General features: G+C 48.7%; 1 protein-coding gene across 6 annotated transcripts in view; it reads right to left on the bottom strand.

Moving 5' to 3' along the window:
* Positions 1–1,046: 1,046 nt before the first annotated feature.
* The window catches only part of Sv (paired box protein shaven), a 95,097-nt gene continuing 72,911 nt past the window's right edge, over positions 1,047–23,232 (bottom strand). For 3 of the 6 annotated variants that reach the window (XM_076772793.1, XM_076772799.1, XM_076772797.1), the window contains 7 exons: positions 12,805–13,061; positions 9,073–9,158; positions 8,354–8,684; positions 6,963–7,061; positions 6,042–6,272; positions 5,579–5,674; positions 1,047–4,639 (listed from right to left, as the gene is read on the bottom strand). In XM_076772793.1, coding sequence (XP_076628908.1) covers positions 4,410–4,639; positions 5,579–5,674; positions 6,042–6,272; positions 6,963–7,061; positions 8,354–8,684; positions 9,073–9,158; positions 12,805–13,061 — 1,330 coding nt within the window. In that variant the 3' untranslated portion in view covers positions 1,047–4,409. Of the gene's footprint in view, positions 4,640–5,567; positions 5,675–6,041; positions 6,273–6,962; positions 7,062–8,353; positions 8,685–9,072; positions 9,159–12,804; positions 13,062–23,232 lie in introns of all 6 variants that reach the window. The other 3 variants (XM_076772794.1, XM_076772798.1, XM_076772795.1) reach the window with 3 other exon arrangements.

Raw genomic sequence — 23,232 nt, 5'->3', positions numbered from 1 at the left:
TATCTCGTTTATGTGTAATAGGTATACATGGGTTGGAAAATAAAAATGCCTGGGCAGTTGAGACTCAAAATCGTATGCATAACTTCCGTATCTGTAGTATTGCCCATTTTCTATTCATTAATTTTTGTTAATACGTGTCTTTTTGAACATCAGTTCGAACAATTGCCATACCGTGCGAAAAAGTAGGTGATTTTAGCGTCCTCGTCAGTTGAGAAATTATTCACTGAATTAGTATTGATGGACAGACAGTTGTAACGTGTGCGTAAATACATGCGAGTTGACTATGGGGAAGGGATTGAAATTCATTTCTAAATCTGTTGGTAATGTTGCGAGTGACACGAAAATGGTAATGGGGTTCTAGAGCCCCAGAAAAATGGACCGAAAAAGTACGTAGGGTGAAATGTTTACTCGTATATCTCGTTTTTGATAGGGTCTACTGGTACATCTTGTCTGAGTTGATATGTACGAACTACGGCGATGGCAGGAATTTGTATTGCCTTTCGAGGAAAAGTTATCTTCCGAGCGTTTTTAAGCATATTTACCGCTGGTATAGTAGGATGCATTCAGAAGGTGGATGGAGGTGCGCGGTGTTTCCACTAGGCGCGCAGTTCCAAACTAGCTTTTCTAATTTTCTCCATCTTTACGATTAGGTCTATTTTATGTACGCTCGTTTCGTATAAACAGACCGTCGATTAGATCTTAAATCCACGAGTTACGGCTTATCGTATAGACAGGGAATAAAATTTCAAGCGCACCGATTATAGCATAGTATTTTATTTTCAACCTAGAGTATCGTTGGACAATATTTCGGTTTGTTAATTACACAATTTTTTCATTGAGATTTCGATGACAATTTATCTTATTCGTACGCGACGCGAGTCTTTTGACGTCGACTCTACTCAACGTAACAAAAAATCTTTTCTTCTACCGATCTATGATATTATCGTTCTCGTTAACATTACTGGTATTGTTATATTACATAGCTCACGCAGAGTGGTGCGAAGTGTGCTCGTAGGGAGTTCCATTCTTTCGAGGAGAAGAGTAAGTAAACTATGGAACGAATTTCGTATAAACCTCATATTTATTTAAAAAGGATGTACAGAGTTTTGTTTGCAAGTATCAACAGCGAGACTCGGCAAGAGCGGCTCACGGAACAAGAATATCACACGGGAGTACGGAACACGAAAGAAAAGATAAAAAGACAAAACCGTTGGTTACGTTTCGATTAAAAAGTTGGCGGGGCGCAGCATCGAAACCGAAGTGTTCTGGTTTCGCGCGTGCCTCGCAATTGCCACGGGGAAACATCCCCTTTGTTCGAATGCTACGCGAATAAGCGCTTCCTCTCGCGTTGCCGCTAGTTTTGCTTCGCGACTTCCCTTTCTTTTCGCTTCGTTGAAAGATCCGCCTCCAACCTACGGAGGCGGCTTGAAAAAGAAAAAAACATTAACGCGATATTGCTCTTCCAATGGGTTTCTTTGGCAAAACTTATTACACATAGGTCGTCGTTACAATTAATAAATAATAATGACATTAAATAATATAATAATAATAATAATAATGATAATAATAATATAATAATAATTGTAATAATAATAATGATAATCATAATAATAATAATAATCGTGACAATAATGAAAAATAGCGATAATAGCAAATAGAATAATAATAATCGTTAATAATCATCGTGGTTGCGATACCAGTAATAGAGTAACAATGTAAAGTACGCAATAGTCAAATACGATCTTGACGCGTTTCCCGGAGAAGAAATAAAACGCATCTTCGAACGCTCGACGCGGAAACGAGAAAAGCCGAAAGAGACGCTTCCTTTGTTCGAGCCGCGACGGATATTCGCGATTTCGACGAAACACCGCGAACGCACGAACCTCGCAGCTTCGAAATTTCAGTATCGCACTATTCATCTTTCCCTGTCGCGGCGTTTTCCACGTCTGATTTCTGCCCGCGGTTTCAAGATACGTGAATTTTTAAAACAGCGATTGGCTACGACGATCCTTCGTCTTGGCATCGGTGGACCTGGATACTACGAGAATGCAATTATACGTAAAACGGAAGCGGCGAGGAGAGGGGGAGGGGCGGGAAAGTCGAAGCATCCGATGATCGCGTCGAACGGAAAATTCGAAGACTCGTCCGACGAAGAAAAATGTATAACGAGGATGGAAAGGCGAAAGAACGTGCGAGCCGTTTGTTAGACGTTAGAATAAATTACGTCGGAATGAAGTGCGATTAAAAAGAACGGGGAATGAATAAAACTAGCAATGAGTTTCGCGTGTATCGGGCTCTTATCGTTCACGCGAGATGCGCTCGAAAATAATTCGTTAATTATGAGATAACTGTGATGCGAACGAATGCGCGCTAGGAAACCCATTTCACGGTGAATTTCTCAAGCGAGACGCGATACGTTGATAATCCTCTCCGCGCATTAGGCGCGTTACGCGCGTTTTCTCATTCATCGCGATGATTATGAAAATCGTTAATTAAAATACTCGTCTTTCGACGTTTTCATTGCACTGCGTACGTTCGTATCGCGCACGGTCGTAAAGATTTCTTTGCCATCGAATAAATATTAAATTAAAAGAGTGAACGGATCGATAAATAAATATATGTATATTGTACGTTTAAGAATAATGTTTCGATCGGTAGCGCGGGTACGGCCGTGTGTTTCGTTCGGGGGAAATCAAATGCTTCGGAGGCTCGCGCGTAAATTTCCTTATTAAGGTTACAAATTATCATTTTTGCCCGTTAATCACCGAGAGATCGCGAGCACGTAACTTCTCGTTAAGTTATCCGCGATCGGACGTTAATTACGGTTTCGTGATATTTCTAGTTTTTTTTTTTCTTTTTTCGAGCGTTCCGCACGACGCGAAGCCGGAAGCGACTCGACTTCCGTAGTTGCATGCAGCGCGAGAGCGGCGATGGCGTTGGACGGAACGCCGGGAACTCCTGTTCGCGAAATCGGTGGAAGGTTTTGGTTTCGCGGTCGCAACGGTCTACGGACGATCTACGCGATCGATGGGATCGACGCGAACGAAGCTAACTTGGCGCCATTGCGGCCCGCCGCGAATCGATCGCTCGCATCGATCGCATCGCTCGACTTTGTTCTCGCCTTTCACGCTTTCCCGATTTTCAATTTGCATTCGTTCGTTGCTCCGCAGGATCCTGTACACACGCGTCACTCGCAGACCCGCGTTACATTTACATTTAAAACGTTCGCATAAAACCGCCGTAAAACTCTGTCTCTGCCGTAGCTACGCGACGCACGCAATTTTCATTCGGCAATCCGTCTGTGGTCTTTGGTTTCTACAAAAAATATATATAATATCCTTAACAGTAGCGATCGTTACGTCGATTCCTGATTTAAAAATCTCAATAAACTTATCGACTATACCTAATATGTATACTATACGTCGCTCGATGGTTCGTGAGGCGTGTGAGGATGATGGGAGGTGGACGGGGGTAGGGTGAGATTCGACGTGCTCGTTAGGAGAAAGAACGTGTCGTTCGTGGGAGTTGACGCTGTATGTTTACACGGGTATATGTATATATTTTTCCATTTTATATATATGTACACGTTCTAACGGCGTCGGTAACAAACGCGTCCAACTGCATTCCCGTGGATTCGCGATTTGATTTCGCGGGATAAGCGCGAGGAATGCACGGGCACGTTCGAAGGAAGAACCGATCGCGGGCATCATGTAGAAATTATGCTAACTGAGGATCGTTAAATTAAACTACCTACGGTTACGCGCGCTCTACGGCGTCCCGACACCGTCGGTAAGAGCCGCGATAAAACCTGCAATCCCGACCGCGCGTTTCGAAGGAGTTGACCTCCGAGCTTGCTGGACCAGACACTCGTCGTGTCGTCACCGTTCGTTTAAAATTGTTAATAAAAATGATCGGTTATCGGCAAGATTCGCGTCGTTTACAGATATTCCTTGCCACCGACGATTTCTAACCGTTATTTCTGATAATGCATCGATGCTCGATCGTTTTGCTTTGCCGATCGAATCGTTTAACATCCTTTAAATCGAATAAAACTTCCAAGTCTATTTCTCTCTCGGGATTATCGCGCGGATCGATGCGAATGTTCTACGGTCGACGCGTCGTGGGTTAGCGATCGTCGAATTCGGTCTTGCAAACGTCGTGTGGCGCGTCAACGCGACCGGTGTCTGGTCAGTCATCGCGCTTTACAACGGGAATTAGCCATGCTTCTCGCCGTATCGTATTCCGATCGTATTCCGCGATTGATCGTTCTCGTCGATTCGACTCATCAAAGAGATCATTGCTTAATTTCAGCGTGGGTTTTTCGTGATATGGCGTCTATCGTCGTTGGTTGCTTCTCCCACTCCGTGAAGACACTCCGTTCGGAGTTAATCTTCCGAACCATCGATCGATCAGGCCAGATAAAGATCCGTCGGCGTGGACGCGTGATCCGGTTTAGTGCACGCGCTTCCGGTCGGCGAAGCCGCGCTCGCGCCGCTACTTGCCCTGGTAGCTGCCAATGGCGATCGACTGGCCACGTCCGTACTGTTTTCTGGCCCTCCGTTGTTACATCCGCCGCCCTGCTGCGAATTGTTGTGGGAAGACGCCAGCGGGTCACCGTTGCAATAGTAGTACGTCGAGTCTGTAAAATGAGATTAAAATTCTTTATTTTCAGGCTGCATCGTCGCACGCTATTACGCGTATCAAGCTACGAGACGCTTAGGTACTTTTTGGTTAAATCTTCTTTCCGGCAGACATCGAGTTGCCGACTTTATTTTACGTCGTATACTCTGCGATGGGTACAAGATACGCAGCGAATTCTAACAGAATCATTATTATTTGTTGTCAAAATTGTGGGTTTGGTAAAGGGAGCTTCCAGAATTCTCTTTTGATCGAAGAAATATTCGCTCTGTACCTCGAGTTCGTTGCATCCATTGTACCCACTATACGCGAGATTGTTTTCAATAGTTCGCGGCAACGACATTTTCGCGTTACTTTCAATTTTGCGCGTCCGGGCTATTTTCGGATCGTCGATGATAGTACGTTCGCGGCTCGTTGCGAAATAACGTTCTAGAAAGGGGAAAAGTTAAACTCGCGGCTGCGAAACTTTAGTTGTACTGGTTGTCGAATACAGACACGTCGTTACGTCATGCGCAAGCAACGTATCGCGTGTCGGATAAAAAATTGTTTATTATTCCGTTGATTCTTATGCGCCGGACGCATTTCACTCGGAGGTGGGTATCGCGATCTATGAAGTACGCTGCAATCGTCCATTATGAAAGCCGAGCATCGGCTCGTGGCTACTTTAAAACCAGGACACCCTCCCCCCCATCGCCGGTCCACGGATTCCGGCGAGCTTTTTGCGAGGTTCGATCTTATCCGCGATATCTCGAATTGTAATGAAATAGTCGGCGGGTTTCTTCGGTTTTAGAAAGTCCGATTCCATCGTGTTGGAGTTGTTTTTTTCCCGTGGTTCGGGTACGTCGATCAGTTCCTACGAGCTCGTACTCTATCGACGAGTTAACGTTTGACGTTTCGTTGATCCTAACCTAATCGGCACTCATACTCACTGTTTACTTACTGAGCAACCCGCTTGTCGCTGCTCCATAACCATAGCCGCTGTACGGTGCGCTCGAGTATTGAGAATATGCCGCGCTGTACGCGTAGTCGCCACCACCTAAACAAATATTCATCGAGATCTGGTTAGATTATGATTTCTGGCGGTGTCTCGTAGGAATAAAAAGCTTTATTCGAACTGCGTGAACGGTGAATCGAGGAGAAAAAAAAAACCGTATCGTGCGAACGGGTTGTTACGGACGTCGATGTGGATCGATATCCTTCGATTGAAATTGAAAGAAGAAAAGTATCGAAGGAGCAAGTAACGGATTGTTGTCTGCGCGACTGGTTGCGAAGCTGGTAAGCCAGAGCAGCCCTACAGGGCCCTGACTTACCCTCTGCGTGATCGAGGATTCCGCAGAGGGTAGGGTAACGGGGATGTGTTTATCTTGGGTAAAGGAACAGCCAGGCTGCCCGTTGATACTCACCGGTGGCGTAGTGTCCGAAACTGGGAAGCATCGTCGAGTACGGCGGTATCGCAGAGGCTACCTGGGGTTGAGAAACTGGCGGCTGCAAGACCGTCAGTCCGGGATCCCCTCCGGGGGTGTTGGGGGCCGCGGGGGTTGCGTTTGTCTCGTTCTGCAACGAAATCGGGGGACTTTGCTCGCCCCCACCGGCCCCCACCCCCACGTACGATACTGCGACGGTACTGCTCTCTGCTATGGCCATGCACAACACAACACGACATTCGAGTCAAGCACTAGCTAACGATCAGCGCCTTACGTCTAAAGCTTAAATAAATTCTCTTTGGGACTATGGACGTCGGGACGGTGATCGTGTATGGAGTTGGTCGTCGTCATCTACTCTCGATAAAATCCGAATTATCAAGGAAACCCGGTTACATTTATGCAGCGCGTTAGGGATGTTCATGAATTACCGAGTAAATAGAACTAAGACCCGAACACGTTTCGGAACTATTCGAACCCCTTAACGCTCAGACAGAAATTAGGTTTTCCTTCGGGTATCTTTAAACGTCTCTGTAATCTTTCGCGTCAAGGTTTCTGCTCTTCCGAACATTTCGATTGACTTTTCTCCGATGCTCGCGTGATTATACGTGATCGGTAAGGGATCAAGGAATTCCGAAACGACAGTGTGCGGTGAAAAATAACGTTAATGGCACCGCGTTGCTTATAGAAAATTAATCGTCCGATATTCAATGCGTGATACGAGACCATAGTCTCTAGCAGTTATTATCAGTACTTGGGATTCGTTTCGGGTCGGATGAACCGGTGATCGATCGGCGATGGTAGGTTCGAGGAATCGGATGGTCTGTCGCGATGATTGGCGTTTAAAAATATAAATGTACGGCGCGTGTGACCGTAAGAAAACTAAAGAGGTGGCGAACTCACCGGTGGTGTGGTAAGGAGACATGTTAGCCCCGTCCAATGTTTGGCTCAATTTTAGTTCTTGCATCGTCAGTGGTGCGAGCGGCGTCAAAGTACCACCTGCTATTAAGGGATCCCCATGTTTCCGTTATTGCGATTTTTGTATCGTCGGCTGGCGATCAAGGCGGAACGTTGAACGACTCGCGAATAGTATTCACCAAGTTCTATTCAAGTTTCAACGTAAATTTGCTTTCCATTATCGACCACCCGCGTGTCTTTACGATCCGAGGAATCCCTCCAAGAACGTCTCTCGTTTCTTTAATCGTCGACGAAAGATTGGCGAGAACATCTTTTGCGAACTCGATCGAGAGTCTCTCCATCGAGACGCTCGTCCTCGTATATATTAACGGCGAACCAGCTAACCGTGGAATCGACTTGGCCCGATCGCGTCGTCCTTCAAAAATTCTTCGATCTCGGGCCGAAGATCCCCGATTGAATTTCATGAGATGAAGCGACCGTTACACGCCTCGCTTCGTCCATTCCGAAAAGCACCGAACGAAAAAGAACTCGCGCCGCGGCGCGGCGTGACGTGACCGAGTTGCCTCGCAACACGTGCCCACCCGGAGAAAGTTCTCCGCGTGTGTGTTCCTCGTGTGTCCGTGTACGATAGTACGTGCTTATCGATGGTTACTTTGCCGATACAGTTTCCAGCAATACGTTCCGCCGTTGATCGGTCGCCGTTAAACGGCGCAAGGAAGATAGAAACGAAAAGGGAACGAGTAAGTGTGAACGATTAACGAAAGAGCGATCGAGAGCACGCTAGGCTAGACTCGATGGAACAGGGGCAACCAGTTAGAGATTAAAGAAAGAAGAAGAAAATAAAGAGATCGGACAGGATTTCCTATCACCAGCCTACGCAGGAGTTTGCAGGTGTCGTAAGCGAAAGTGGTTCGTGTAAAGGAAAAAGACGAGGTGGCTAGGTGGGAGATATCGAGGTAAGAAAGTTCCACCCCTAAGCTGAGAAGACCGAGAGAGACCACCGAGTGGAGCGTTCCGCCACCTCTTCTGGCACCGTAGCCGCTGCTCAGCACAGCTCATGCATTATTAAAGCCATGTATTTAGCCGATATGGGTGTGCAAAGCAAGACGTAAGCCGCAATAATAAGCGTACAGGGAAGAGGGTAGGACAACGAACAGGAGGAGAAGAGGCGGAGAGAAGGAATCGTAGAATGGAGAACCAGCGCGTGGAACGTCCAAGGACGGAGAGAAGGGTGGTGTTTGGTAGGTCGAGGCAAAGGGGACGCAATATTATATACAAGAGGTTGTGGTGCACACACTGTCCGGGATTTTGTGCGAAGGAGGGTTGACGGAAAGGAGGGTGCACAAGGGTGAAAAGAGAGAGAACGAGCCGCTCACCTATGGTGCCCCCTATGGGCGGGGTGTAGAGATGGGGCGTTTGCGCCTGCGTCATCGTGCTGATGGTGCCCAGGGAGTCGTAGAGCTCGGCAGAGGTGGCAATAGCGTTCCCGGGGAATCCTCCGTGTTCGTAGTAACCTCCGCCACCGCCACCTCCACCGCCACCTCCGCCACCGCCGCCGCCACCGCCTCCGCCGTTTCCAGCGCCGTTCGTGCCACCGGTCGCACCGCCACCGCCGCCGCCGCCGCCGCCACCACCACCGCCGCCTCCGCCACCGAGCTCGCTCAGGAGCTTGTGTTCGTCCTTGATGCTCCATTTACTCGACCACAGCTGCAACAGAAACCGGATGCTCGAGGCAAAGTTCGAGTGCCGGGAGAACGGGCTACTTGTTCACGACGAACGGTTAACATTGACTTAGGTGTTGACCCGGCCCGGCACCCTACTAACGTTCCTCGTTGTTCTTTCGCTTAAAACCGAATTATAGCTTGATTATAGATTCGCGGAGAGTTTCGTAATAGATAGTCGATAACGTCAGAACCAAAAGTTTGGAACAGTACTTTGGAAGATATGTCCTAACGATTCATCGTAAACCTATCGAGAAAGTACAATTTTTTAGTAATGCTCTACCGTTTAAACGACCATCGAGATTGCGTTTGGTGTAACGAATACGATACGCGCGTATACGTGTCCGTTGAAATTACTTTCGTCGAATACGTACGTTCGAGTATAGTTGGTCGCCGTTGTAATTGCTTCTCTGTCTCTTCAAGTCATCCTCGGGATGATCGTTGAGGTCACGATTGTCGTCTGCAATCAAAGGATCGAACGTTGCAACAGAGTCGGACGTATTTAAATATAATAACGCGACGGGTAATGAAAACCTCGACTCGCATTCGGTTGTCGCGTGTCGCGTGGTGCCGCGGGATAATCGGCGACACGGTGCGATGGGAAAAGAACGGGTTCGGGGTGCGATCGTGGCTATCTACGTCAGGGAACATACGCGGACGGCCTATGGCCGCGTATTAACCCACGAATCAAGACACAAATTAAACGTGGCCGCGCGAAACTAAATTGAATCTGTCGGACGGGTTGAACGCGGCTCGCGCATAGACGGTGTATGGCATTGATAGATAGAGAAACAATTTCGATTCCATTATACGTCTTTATTATCTCCCGGCCATCCCAGCGGTTTAATATAGAAACAAGCACGTGGGACGAGTGTCGGTACATCGGCGGGGGGACGGTCACCGCTATACCCTTTTAGTGGCCGCCGCGGCGGGTCGCGGTGCGGGGGCGGCCAACGGGGAAGGATGAAACTGACCAACGTTTCCAGCCAGGAGAACGGGAGGGGGAGGGGGTGGGAAACGAACGAACCCGTGGTAGGGGTAGGTGGTCCAACGTTCGGGTATCTCGAATAATTAAATGACCATCCGAGGGTAGATGGGTGGAGTACCTAGCATAGGGCTCGTTAAACCTCCCTGTCAAGTTGTGATTGTCCGGCTGGCCGGCTGGCCGGTTGGCCGGCCGACGGTCCCGACCATTCGACCGGCAGGGTTTGTTCCTGGACCGCTATAAAACCCCCGTTCAAACACGCCGCACACCGAGCACCCTGGGCTTCCATGAACTTGCTTGAATTTTACGATTCGATCGGCCGAGTTAATCGTGTGCTCTCTGGTATCTACCTACCGGGGCGCTGGTTTTCGCGTAACGTTTCCACCATAGATTTCATTAGAGTTTAGGACGCGACCGTTCGTTTAATAGGTAAGAACTCGAATCGAAAATGTAGCACTGGGGAGAACGATCCGGTAATTCGATACGGAACATCGACAGGGTTATCCGTACGTCGTGATTTCTCTTTGTCGTTTCTATATTTTTAACGTACCATTTGGGAATTTATAGCGATAGATTGTCGGGTACAGCGTTCGTCGTTTAAAAATACAAAAGGCAATCTTAAATTTCCGAATCAGACAATCTTCTCTCGAGGGGTGAGTTTGTACAACCATTTCCTCGTTCATTCCCATTTCATCGAGCATACGCGTTATCTAGCAACCTAATGCAAATTCTTGTAGGTCCTGCGAAATTACGGTCGCTGGTCCTCGACAGATTTGACAGTGGCTGTGAGTTATGGCGGAAGGAAGGTCAGCGTTTCTCCCCCTATCCCCCTCCAGCCCGAAAAGAGCAGTAAATCGAATAATTCGATTGATGCCCGAAAGGGCAAAACGTCCGCGTGCGCGCGCGAGCAACCGAACATTCGCGTTATTCGAAAGCAATTGAGTCAATGTTAAGCAATACAATACACGGGTAATAATGGACTCTGGGGTGAATCTGGTCCCGGTGTGTCCCCTACGTCCGCGAATATAGGGTGGAACACGCCGGCCTTTTGGATTCCGCATGGGGCAGAAGCGCGCAGATGTAACGCGACAACAAACAGCCCCGATATAGATTGCAATGCTTCCCTCGAGAGGTTCGAGAGTAAATTCGTAACAAGCCCCGGGGATTCTTCGATTCCGGGATGTCTTAGCTCCTGTCCAAGGCACATAAATAACGCCGCCGATACACGGTCGGAGATTTGAGAATTTTTCCTTTCTGCGAACACTTTTCGTGCAACGCGACGGATCGTCAAAGATCTAGCTGGTGAAAGAGTCGATTTAACGACCATCTCTTAATTTTTATTCTAATCGAATAACGTTCTTATCCATCAAAATTTATTACCACGATCGCGATCTACGATGCCCATGGAGGGAGCTATGCGCCCATTTGCTGCGTACGGACTACGAAAAAAGAAGGAATAAAATAAAAATTTGTGGTCTCTCGAGTAAGAGTGCTCGCTCGAGAAAAACCGAATAGCTACGTATGGTTTTTCCGTGAAATTTCTCCTCTCGCCGCAAACCGCGCTCGCGCGACAAGTTATCGGCTCGCTCGTTAAAATTCCAGCCAGTTAAAAGGTGTGCGCGGATACATCGATGATCTCCCAGGAGGACAGGGAGACTAATGTGTCGTTGGGTCGAGATAGGAACCGCTGTGGTCTGTGAAGTTTATAATCTAATACGCGTACCCTCCGCGGCCGCAAAACGCTGAGTGCTCTCGCCGCGGATGCGGCCACTTTTGCGACCGCATATCGCTGCTCTCATAATCCGATTATATCGAATTACTCGGTGTACCATCGGCATCGAACCGCTCGCCGCGCGAGTACGTACGAATCGATACACTGCTCGACGCGAAACGCATCCACGAGCCTTTGATCGAGGCGCGCGCGCCTCTTCCTCCGAACAATTCCTCTACGCGGAACGAAAGATCCTCGGTGTGCTGCTTTCTTCGTTTATTTTATTTTTCGTAATATACTAGTCCTGAAAGCCACGGGGCCCCTTTTTAACAGCCTGTATACGAAATCTATCCGTTATCGAGGCGGATTTAGTCGCGAATCAACGAAACGGGGCGCAATTGTTAGTTACGGATCGAGGAATCAACGGCGCGGAATAAAAGCGTAACGCGAAACGCGAAACGCGTTGCGCGATTCGTTTCGGATCGAAACGAGTTGTTCGTTCGCGGTTCGTTCGCACCTCGAAAAATTAACAGCGAATCGTTTCGAGTTTGGCGTGCGCTTTCAAAGTGTAACTCGGAGGTTTCGCTCCTGGCCGGAGCAACGTCGGTCGGTCACGTGCACGCGACACGTGTCGTGAATATTTCGGGACGCGTTATTCACGCAATGACAGCAGAATGAATCGCAGCACGTGCTGCTCGACATTTGACCGATAACCTTGCCGCGCGTGTAGCTAATCTTGGTCGGATCGTAACGAGAGGAGGACACGAAATCGCTCGATTGCTGGCAAACAAAATCATCGGCTCGAATCGGATCGGGAAATGTTTACTCCTCGTTGCGAAATAATCGCCGACAAGGTAAAGATAACCCGATCCGTATAGTTTTCGAACAACGGTGCCGTTCGTAAACTGATATTTTCCCGAGCGTCGTTCGCGCTTACCTCGGGACAGATAATAACGGACCCCGTCCCTTTTCTTCCGCGTTAAATAGAACGACCGAATTTCGAGTTTCGTGGAGACAAGGGCAAGATAATCAGCGGAACCGTCGCGTTGCTTTTCGCGAAATCGTTCAACTTCTCCATTGTTCTTGAATCCTCTCTCGCGAATCAGCGAAACTCGTGCCGATTTACTCGGCTGTGACGTCGATCTAACAAGTGATATCTTGTTTCTTGCTTCACCTTACGTAACGCCGTCGACTATCGTAAGTGAAACGTAGCCGCGATGCCTTGCGATCCTTCGAGACGCGTTTACACAAGTACCCGGATCATTTTTTCATCGGTCGCGTCCGTTTTCGCGCGGCGAGTTCCCGATCGAGAGAGAGAGTCATCGTCGACGATTCGAGCCATGCCGTGCCGCGGCGGCAAAGTTATCGTTGGGTCGAGAGATCATCGACACGAAGAATTCAATGACTCACCGTCGTCGCTACGTTTTCTCTTGATGCTGTTGCCGTTGGGATCCTGATGGTGCGCCGGGATTCCCAAGATGCCGCTGATGCTGTAAGCGTTGGGAGCGGTCGCGGCGGGATGACCCGCTGCCGTAGCAGGTGCATGGGCTATCACCGACACGGAACCACCTGATCCTGGCTGACCTTGTTGCTGACCTTGCTGCTGCTGCGCCTGCTGTTGCTGATGCGCGTGTTTCGCCTTCTCCGCCGCTTTGTTCCTCACGATTCTGCAGACAATAGATCCCGGTGTATACAGTTACCGTGCCCCCTTAAAAAACACGCCCCACGGTTTACAACTTATCGGCTACCTAATAACAAACACTCTTTTCAATTATTTTCACGTTAACCGCGTCGTTTAAACTAGACTTTAGATCCTGATGCGAGCGTTTGATGCGCGTTACGAGTCGGTGAATCACCTCCGAATTTCGATTTTTTCCAGCGATAACTAGATATTTCTAGACACCGATTTCCCTAGTCACGGCCCGATCGGATGATTAATTACGATTACGCGGGTCAGTTCGCGCACACTCATTCCCCCCGTGGCCGCTGCCACGCATCTACTGCGTTCCGTGGCGTCCAACACTCCCATGGGTAGCGATGGAGTGTTTTAAATCCTCTATTAAAATGAAGACAAGTTTTTATAGAAAATTTATATATAGTCCCTGGTTTCAAGACTCGCGACTTTTAAGACTTTCGAAGGCGAGTTTCGAGCAGTCCGTCGCTACCTGTCGCTGAGGAACGCGAGTCGTTCGCCATTGTTCCGGCCAGAGCCGACCGAGTGCCTCCACCTTCGATACGGAATAGCTACGTGACTCTGCGGAACAGTCGCGTATCATAATCGCATCGAACGGCTGTAACGAACGTTTCTTTCTTCTCTTTCTCGTCGCGTCACCTATAAACCGCCATCCCGCCGCGTACCGACTACTTATTATCCATGATATATTGTGCGTGCGGTTTTAATGGTCAGTGAGTCCGACGTCGGCATCAATTATTCCGAAGAATATTCACAGTGGCATTGTTAATTTCGACGCGTACTACTATCGAGCTTCGCGGAACAAGTCGGTGGCGAGGCGCCGATGACCAACGGTTACGCCTTTACGTTCTTGACCGAGCTCGTAGATGGGAAGTTCGGCTAGCAACTCGCGTTTAGGGCAATGGAACCGTCGCGATGGTTCGTCGAAGAATCACGCGCAACAATTTCACTATTCCAACTACCATTCTGAACCGATTTAAACGCAAAGTCCCGATAAGCAACCCAGCGACTCCCGTCGGCAAATTTCGAATTGTTTATTCCGGTGTCGATACCGTTCTCGTTTCTCTTAATCGCTCGTAATAGGTCATCGGTGGTTTTGTATCGAGACGAGCCGGCGCGCAACGGATCGACGTCGAGTCCTCCGTTTCTGTCCTGGATGTGTTTGCGGGCTAGGTAATCGTGGGGGTGCGAGCTACGGCGATCAATCAGATGACACCTGTTGCCCAATCTCCCTGGTTCGTTCGCCACCTTCGCCAATTCGCAACAATTAGCAACGATCCTTATCAGGGTTAGACTTTGGGGTGGTTGAATACCGACGATCCTAAATCGTTCAGTGGCGGAATAGTACCAGTGTCCTAACGAAATACGCATCAACCCTCCCAAGATACATCGACTCGTGATTTAAACATTTCTCTTTTAATCCTCGGTCGCAGCGGACTTTTTTCAACTACTATAATAGTTATTTCGAATAGGTGTCCAATTCGTCTATCGTAACGGGGTTAATTGATCCATAAGTGAAGCTTAGGCTGGAGAATCGACCCTTCGGGCTCGATTTACGCGAAGGGTCGTCGATTTAGCTTAAGCGAAAAGCGAGATTCGCGCGGCGAACGATGGAAATCGAACGCGTGGCTTCCGCGAAACGCGGTAAAACGTGACGGCCTCAGCCGCTGCATAACGAGCGCGATCGACGATCTAATAAGCGCAACGACGCCAGCAGAGAGTGCTCGTACAACAGGTGCAGATTTTATCGGCGTACAGATGGTGCGAACCGTTGCCACATGGTACGTTTCGAGAGCCAAATAAACGGTAGCTTTTCGTTTAAACTCGTCGGCCGAGCGCCGTTTCTGTCTTCTAATTAGCATCGCGTTCGATGTGCTTGTTCGTTATCGATGCATTTATAAGTATTAACGACCGTTAGCGATTCGGTGCAACATGTTGCATGATTTATGTAACTCTGCCGTGGCGAAATTTATACTGGACGCAGTCTATTTAACTCTTTCTTGGAGCGTATTTGACGACCTATCGATGGAACGATGCGGCTTTCGAAGGCCGCTATCGATTCGTACGAAGACAAAAAACATCGTTTGAGATGGCGGGGAGACCTTTATGGGGCCGAGGTTGGCGGGAAATTCGAGGACCGTACAAACCCTTAATATTCTGCTGCCAGCATAAATGCTTCTCCCTTCTTCTACGATTCTTCGTCTTTTTATCTATTTCTTTCCGCTCGTTCGTGGCTCTTGTACAGTCGATCCTCTTGTAACACTGTACTTTGCGAACATGGTTCAAAAATAGCGACAGACTTTGATAAAGATTTGTATTTCGGTCCTTGTTAAGGAGAAGCATTCTATTTTTTAACCACTCGAATTCGAACGTTACGTGTTCGCGTATTCCCTCGTCGAATTCCAGCAACGCTTTTAGGTCTTTATTGTGGCTTCGAAACTCTGCTGTCAAACGGAAAGAGGGTGAAACTGTCGCTGCTGGAAAATCACATGGCGGTTTCCATTCACGAGGGGGGATGGACGTACGGAATCTCGCCAATCCTTCGCGGGAGTAGAAAAGGAGGAATTTCTCTGTCCCTCCGTGGACAGAGAAATCTCTGTTTCTCTGTTCGTCGCTCGGCAAACTCCCTTCAGGTTCTCCGTTGCTCCGACGGCCACGACGCCTTGGAGAAACCAGAGGTGGCGCCTGGAGGAAGGCTGAGCAGAATTATGAGGGTAGAGCGTGTCGAGGGTGCCACGTGGGAAGAAGCTATGCCTCCCACGGCGCCATCGGATCGCTCCCCAACGGCCACTCCTGAACTAAACTGCTCTACTATCTACCCTGAAGTGCCACCAGCCCCGCAACCTCTAAAACTCAACTTTCCTTGGCCTTTGTTTTAAGCGTATGAACACCGCGTGTCGATACCTTTAAAATAAGTGGCCACCTGACAGCTTCGAACATTCGAGTCCTTAAAATTACAAAAAAAACTATTATTTTTAACGAATTACATATTTTTGAATCGGTGCTTCGACCGCAATCTTTCGTTCTTTCATTTTATAATTGTAGCAAGTTTGTTTACGACACGGTGTTCGTGATTCCAAGAACAAAAAGTAAGAATATTCGAGGTCGATAGCTTAAAATACTCCCTCGTCTCGTAGGTTCTCAGGAGCAACGTAAAGTCGGTACGCTACACAGAGACGTTCCGAGAGTAGAAGCAGAATAGTTGGTACGGTGGCAGAGGATGAGTTCAGCTGTGCCACGGCTCTGGAACCACAAACTTTAATGTTGGCATTACTTTTATGCGCGACTTTATGCCAAGTATCCCATCAAATATATGACCCGCGGTCCTGTACGCTTCCCGAGGGGGCGAGCACCTCTGAACCGCCCCCAGCCCCACACTCTTACACTCCACCAAGCCCCCGTTCCTACGAGCGGCTAAATTATTGCGAATAAAACTTTATACTCAAATTACCTCTACGCCAACTTTATCGCATTTCGCTGGTAGCGCCGCCACTTCTCTTGGCCTCCGCCACCCTCTGACAGGTTTCCCGTCGTCGACGGGGGTTGGTGGCTGGGCGGACTTCAATTTTCTGCCGTGGATCGAGGTTAATTTCTCCGGGTTTAATATCAGTCTTCTCCCTCCGACATCCAGAAAAGGTCTTTTTAATAACGATCGAGGCTAGTCTGTTGTTTCGTTTTCGAGTGAAAATGTTGATCGTAGCGTCATTTGGTCGCGAACGACTTCCGAAGGAATCCAGGGACGCCGCGAACAGTTTGCTTTATTACGGTTTCAAAGTCGCGTCAAATCGGTTCATTCGCGGTGCTAACACAGACTTTAAAGTTATTAGGCTCCATTATATTCAAGAGCGGATTGCGGGGGATTTCAGGTGACTTTTGAGGATTTAGCGGGCTTCTGGGCAGATGCTTGAACCGTGCAGCATCGGAACGGGGGTTCCGTTTTCTCTTTAACCCAAAGTCAAGGAAAGAGAAGCAAGATGGAAATGGGACCAAGGGTGGAGAGGAGAGAAAGAGGGTCGAAGCCGCGCGAGAGAGTCGCAGAACTATTCCGTCGAGCTGTAGACACAATACGGGACTCGGTCCACGGCCATTGTACGCCCTTCAGTGGCACACAATGGCTGGAAAAGGTGTATCCTGATATTCCACCACCTCTCGAGAGGCTGTAATATACCCCGGAGCGTGCTGTACTCGCCGCTTCTCGGTATACTACGGTGTGATTCTTGAACAAAAGCTACTCTCGAGGACGCGAGGTTTACCGTTTCTCTTGCCAGTCTTGTCTTTCCGCGTCGCTGTTAATTATTTTTCGCAACTTTTACGCACATCCACGAATTCGTCCATTCGTCGACGATTCGGTTACTATTTTTCTAAAGTGTACTTTTCCATTTTGGAAAACGTTGATCCTCGAATATGTAAACGGTACGGGTGCGCGGATAGTTTGCGGCGAAGGAAGCAAATCGCTCGACGGATTTTTATTATTTGAAGTAGCTAGGCGGTGCTACGTATTTATTACACGAGAAGGGAAAGGATGCCATACAAGTCCGCAAGGTTTAGCCTCTGCGTGGCCCACGGGCCGTAGATAGCCAGGTATAGGTTGAATTAAAGCAGAGCTCCGCGGTACGACACCCCAGTACCGCATCCTAGTCATTTTGATGAAGTGTCCCCCTCTCGTACCAGGGGACGAGTATATTATTATATCCGGGGACGTAGTTCGCATTGTCAAACAGCAGCTGCCTGCTCCGTACACACAACTATATTAACTGCGACACCGTACAACCATCCACCGTCGCTAGGCCCCGACGTTCACGCTTATATCGTTCGTCGAGAACGTGTTTGTGTGTTTGTTTGCGATGCACGGAATACGGGCAACAAAAGGTACTCCACCAACAATGATACCGGCGAGTCAACAGTCACGAGGATCCTCTAAGCACAATGTAACACACGATTTATAATATATCGTCTACGCCGACACCTCTCGCCCCTCGAATCGAGTCAAGAGGATACACTGTCTATCTACGAGCTATTATGCGTTTCGAACCTCCAAGATTTATGCTCGCATCGCGGAACCGATCCCCTCTAAATCGCGCAAACTCGTCGATCCTTCGACATTTATCCGGCGTGTATTTTCGGTAATTTGCATTGCTATGCAAATCTCGAGTTCCTCGAGTACAGTCGGTCTCTTCTTTCCGAGGGCGATTGTTAAAGTTTCTGTTTCACGTGCGGCAAACGAATAATTCGTATCTCCATCGATTACTCGAATATGTATAAATTTCTAACTTTTGCATTTTGAAATGGCGCCGTTACGCGAAACCTCGGTGCCAGCACACGAGTCGCGGCAACTGACGTCGCCATTTTGTGCCACGCTCGATTACTAGGCATATTACGTTAGCCATGCGCTGTACAATAATATTCGATTAAACTTCTCTGTGATTACTTCATTGCAGATCGCCGATTAATCTTGGAATATTCGACGGCTCATTAACTGTCGATCACCGGCGTTATCGAGCTATTAAACGCCTGTTTCCGCGAGTCATCGTACGTCGCGTAGAAATTCCATCTTTTACTTGTTAATAATACAACGTCGCGGCGCGGCGTTGCGATAGTTTTCGCGTCGGTCATGGTACAACGACGTTGCATCGCGGTAAAATCTGTTGAGCGCCGTTTGGGCAATCGACTCGTAAATTCGATCGACGCTCGGTAGTAGATTATGCGCTTTCACAAAATCATTATCATTTTTACCTCGAATTAACGCGATAAAATCAGTTTTATATGATAAATTGTACTCGAAAGGAACGCGAATACATACTATTGGTTTATTAAAGTTGGTTACAATCGTTCCGTTACAATATCGGTGACTAAATTAACGCCGTAGCGTTCCGGTGGATGAACTGTTTGGACATTGTACGATACGTAATGAAAGAATAGATCCGATGCAACGAATCAAACGCAACCCCAAGTGGAACAGATTGTAAGAAAACGTGTAAATCTTTTGTCGAGTAACGTAGACGCAGCTTTAGAGAATTTTCCCCGGACGTGGACGCGCGAGCGAACGTTCTATTTCCGGTAACGAGGAGAAAGATCGTTTCTAGAGGTTCGCGATCGAGCATCGATGTAGGATAATTTTGTCGATGCTGTGCCCGAGTAACTTTGCTATTCCAACTCTCGGCCAAGAACAAAAGGGGACGAAGCATTATGGGCTGGCAGAGTAGGCGGCCATCCGGTTTCATTGCGGTTCCGTCTGTCCTCTGACGTTTCCACGGCAACCTGAATTGCGTATCTCGGCCGGCATGGTCGTCCTCGTTCTCATCGTTGTCTTCCCCGTCATTGTTGCGGTTGTCGTCGTCCTGTTTGTCGTCAGCATCGATGTTCAACCCCTGAAGTCTCCCTCCTTTCTCCCGACGCGGCGCAACGCCGGGGATACGGAGGATCCCGTAATTGTAACTTCATTTGAGGCTAATTTCGGTCGAGAGGGGGTATGATGAAACGCGGTAATAATTGCGTTATCCAGACAAAGGGCGGTTATGGATACGCGCCGCCGCCACCGCTACCGCCACCGCTACCACCGCCGACGCTCCCAACGCGAGCGTCATCGCCGGATCCTCCGCCCAACCCCGAGGGTGCTCTCGGATAAGGTAGGAGGGGTCTGTCGGCTCTCTGTTGCTCGTTCTGCAAATATGGCTGCTTTAACGAAACTTCACCGGCACGGTGCACCATATTGTTTTCCTCCGGCCGCGTGTGCACCTTTTAACCACCACCGGAACACGGCCGTACTTTATTCTCGCTTTCGTCTCGGCGTGTCTGCATTTTATCATTTAGTCAGAGTCCGTTAATGTTTACGGTTTAGAATTGGAGTCTAACGTGTATGTTTTGATCGTTTAATGGTTCGATAGCGAGCTACCGTGTACATGTATTTGTAAAATCGTAAGAAATGTTGCGGGTGGGCAGTTAACACAATGAAATATATATGTATGCACCGCGATCGAGGAGAAGGGACCAGAAGAAGGTGGTCTCTTCTCATTCTCGATGAACACGGAACGAATACCGATTGGCCCGCCACGGGGAGGAGATATTCCTCTCCTCTTTCCGCGGAGTCGATGGAATGGTAAATAAGACAGTCGGGTAGGCAGGCGTTATTTATGGGGTTGTAATTTAATAACCGAAAGATGAACAGGGAGAGATACCAGTGACGCCGAGCGGAAAGCCGAAAGTGGCATGAAAGTAGCAGCCATCCTATTGGCCACCCTTGTCTCTGCCGTCGCGAAGGAACCAGCCGGCCATATGGCTCGGCTGCTCCTGCGCCGCTCTCGGCACTTGGAGGTTCCGGGGGTGCGAAATGATATGGAAGTAATGGAGAGCAAAGCAGACCCCGTTGCGCCTCCACGGGAGATTGACCCGTACGATAGCAGCGAAAGTAGAGTGGCGCGTTGCTGTTCATCGGAGAGAGCGATGACAGATTGATACGATTCCATCGAGACTCGACGCGACAGATTTCCTACCAACTGTTGTTGCTTTGCTGGTCATTACGTCGAATTAAACTTACGGGGGAGGATACGATGAATCGCGACGCGTCCTATCTCGGAGACTTGGAGGGCTACTAATTCTGGATCTTTACACCTTGGCGTGGAGCGATCAGGGGTTAGATTAACACGACGATAGAATGCCTCGAAGCGATAGAGAAGAAAGTAATTTCAGTCGGAGATAGAAATCTCGCGGGTATAAGCATTCGCGAGCGGAAACGACACAGGAAGCGAAGGGAGTCGTCTTCCCTTAGCCCCGGTATCGACTCGATCGAAGCCGCAAGAAAGGGCGAACGCGAGGCACACGCGAGAGCGTAACGTCGGGGGTTGCGTCGAGGAAACGAGAAGAAGGAAGGAGGCTGTGAACCCGGCGTAAAGCCCTCGGGCGAACCTCGCTCCTTATCGATCTGCCCCTGAGACTTCTCCGACCAAGAAGGAACGACGAGGAGACCCGACGAGATTCGGGGAGGAACGGAAAGAGAAAGAGAGCCTGGAAGCAGAGAGTAGAGAGAGCGTAGCCTCTCGGCTGAGTTTGTGTACGTGCAAGATAGACCTCGACTGAGAGCAGGCTGGCTACTCGACCGTGACTCCGCACCCAAAGCCGAGCCTATCAATATTTCCTCCCGAAATCCGACGCGGTACCATCGGCAATTTACCTCTTTTCTTACTTTTCTTTGCTTTGATCTTTTTAACATCCACTTTGTTCTCAAACTCCTCCAATCCGAGTAAAACGAACGTCTCCGCCTTCGTCTTAGCTAATTGATCGTTCTCTTTGAGGAAGGAGAAACGTTTATCTCGCTCTGTTATTCCACTGTTTTCGACCCATATTTTACCGAACGTTAACCCCGTGACACACAAATAAAACGCAATTCCATACGACCAAAAAGTCCTATTTAATTTGGCTGAGATTTCATAAGACGCGATTCGCGAGTATTCTTTCTATCTTTATAAGAGAGTGGAGAGGAGAAAGGATTAGCTCGTTGTTGATTTACCAAACCAGAAATAATCGTTAAACAGTTAGCGTCCCATCTTATCTTGGTTTTTCGGCTGTTTTTCCGTTCTCCTCGATCCCGCTTCATACTCAGGATATATAACTGTTATTTTTCGCGAAAGCCACTCCATTATTTCGCTCTCCTCGTCCGCTTTTTCACCACGCCGATACATATACCGCCGCCTCGTTTCCTTTCTCTCCGCTTCTGTCTCTCGTTCGCAGACGGTCCTATTTCCAAGTACCTCGGCGAAGCGGGACAATACATTATATTAGCCGTATCATTATTTCTCCGTACGAAAGCTAGCCCGAAGGCTAGAAAAACCGAGACACGCTCATAATGGGAGAAATCCCGGCGTAGCCGCGGCCAGGCCACTGATATTCCCGGTTCCTGTTACCGCAGAGAAATCTCGCTCGATATCACGGCGTCCTTTCGCGTTGCTTTTTCGGCTCTTTGAACCCTCGTTGCGCTTTAACGCGGTGACTCGCGGGCCATCCGTACGCTGACGAATAATTTTTAAAAATTTATCGTATTAGTCCGATACAACTCGAAAAAAGAATTAACGATCGATACGACGCAATAAAGTGTAAAGAGTTTAGGAAATCTTCGAGTTGGAACGAATTCTCGAGGGCGCGTTGAAAGTCCTCTATGTTCCCCGCGAAGTTGATGCGCAAACTTGGTCGATTATTCGAAACATCGTAATCCAGAAGCACACGGTCGATCCTCCCGCGATCAATCGGCGTGAACAATCACTTAAAGGGCGGTCACGTTTCCCGTGTAGTGGTTTCCAGGCAGCGGAGCGTCGCGCGCGCACCTCTATCCATTGCTCGACGAGCGGAAATACGTTTACCTACACGTAGAGAGGGCGGAAGGTTGCGGGTTCGGTGTACGTGAGCGGGCGAAGGCAGGTTGGATAGGTGCGCATGTAGATAGACCGAGGTAAGGTAGGTAAGTATCCGCGGGGTAAGTTTTTCCAGGCGATCTGTTCTCCGGATTCAGATCAATACCCGCCATCTGGGCCTTCGGTCGGGGGATACGGACAAGAAGGAAAAGGAGAAGGTGGTGGATGGAGAGACCGAGAGACCGAGAGACCAACGGTTGCAGAGAGGGAGACCGATCGGTGAGAGAAGCTGGAGGAGTCACTCGAGCAACAAGCCACCGCCCCGCACCCTCCGTTGCAATCCTAGACACATCGAGAACCTCGACCAGAAAGCAATTCCTGCACCTACGCTCGCTCACCTTTTACGCTACGCTACGTTATACTCTCGACCTCATCCTCGCGAAATCACGGAAATATGCCTGCGACGAGTCGCCTGTCACTGCCCTACGATTCATCGTTTAACTATTTCAAATCGAGATAGTTGACCGAATAAAGCTCTCCATTGAAATGCTTTTCCGAGATCGCTTTTCACTTTCTCGCAGGCGGCTCGTCCTCTAAAGGCACGAGCTAAACGGTATCGAAACGAATGTAGGAAGATCGATCTATGGCGAGAATGGCGAGTGAAAAATCCGTGGCTTCGATCGAAGATTTAAATCCACACGGGCAACGGTTCCGCCGTCTAACGTGCACGGGACAACTAATTTGCGTGCGTTTCCATTAACGTCCGTGGCCGACGGAAATCGCGTTAGTGGATTTCACTTGCAG

This window comes from Colletes latitarsis, chromosome 9, assembly GCF_051014445.1.
Source record: "Colletes latitarsis isolate SP2378_abdomen chromosome 9, iyColLati1, whole genome shotgun sequence".
Lineage (NCBI taxonomy): Eukaryota > Metazoa > Arthropoda > Insecta > Hymenoptera > Colletidae > Colletes > Colletes latitarsis.
Note: the sequence above shows the minus strand (reverse complement) of the source record. Positions and strands in the feature narration are given on the sequence as shown.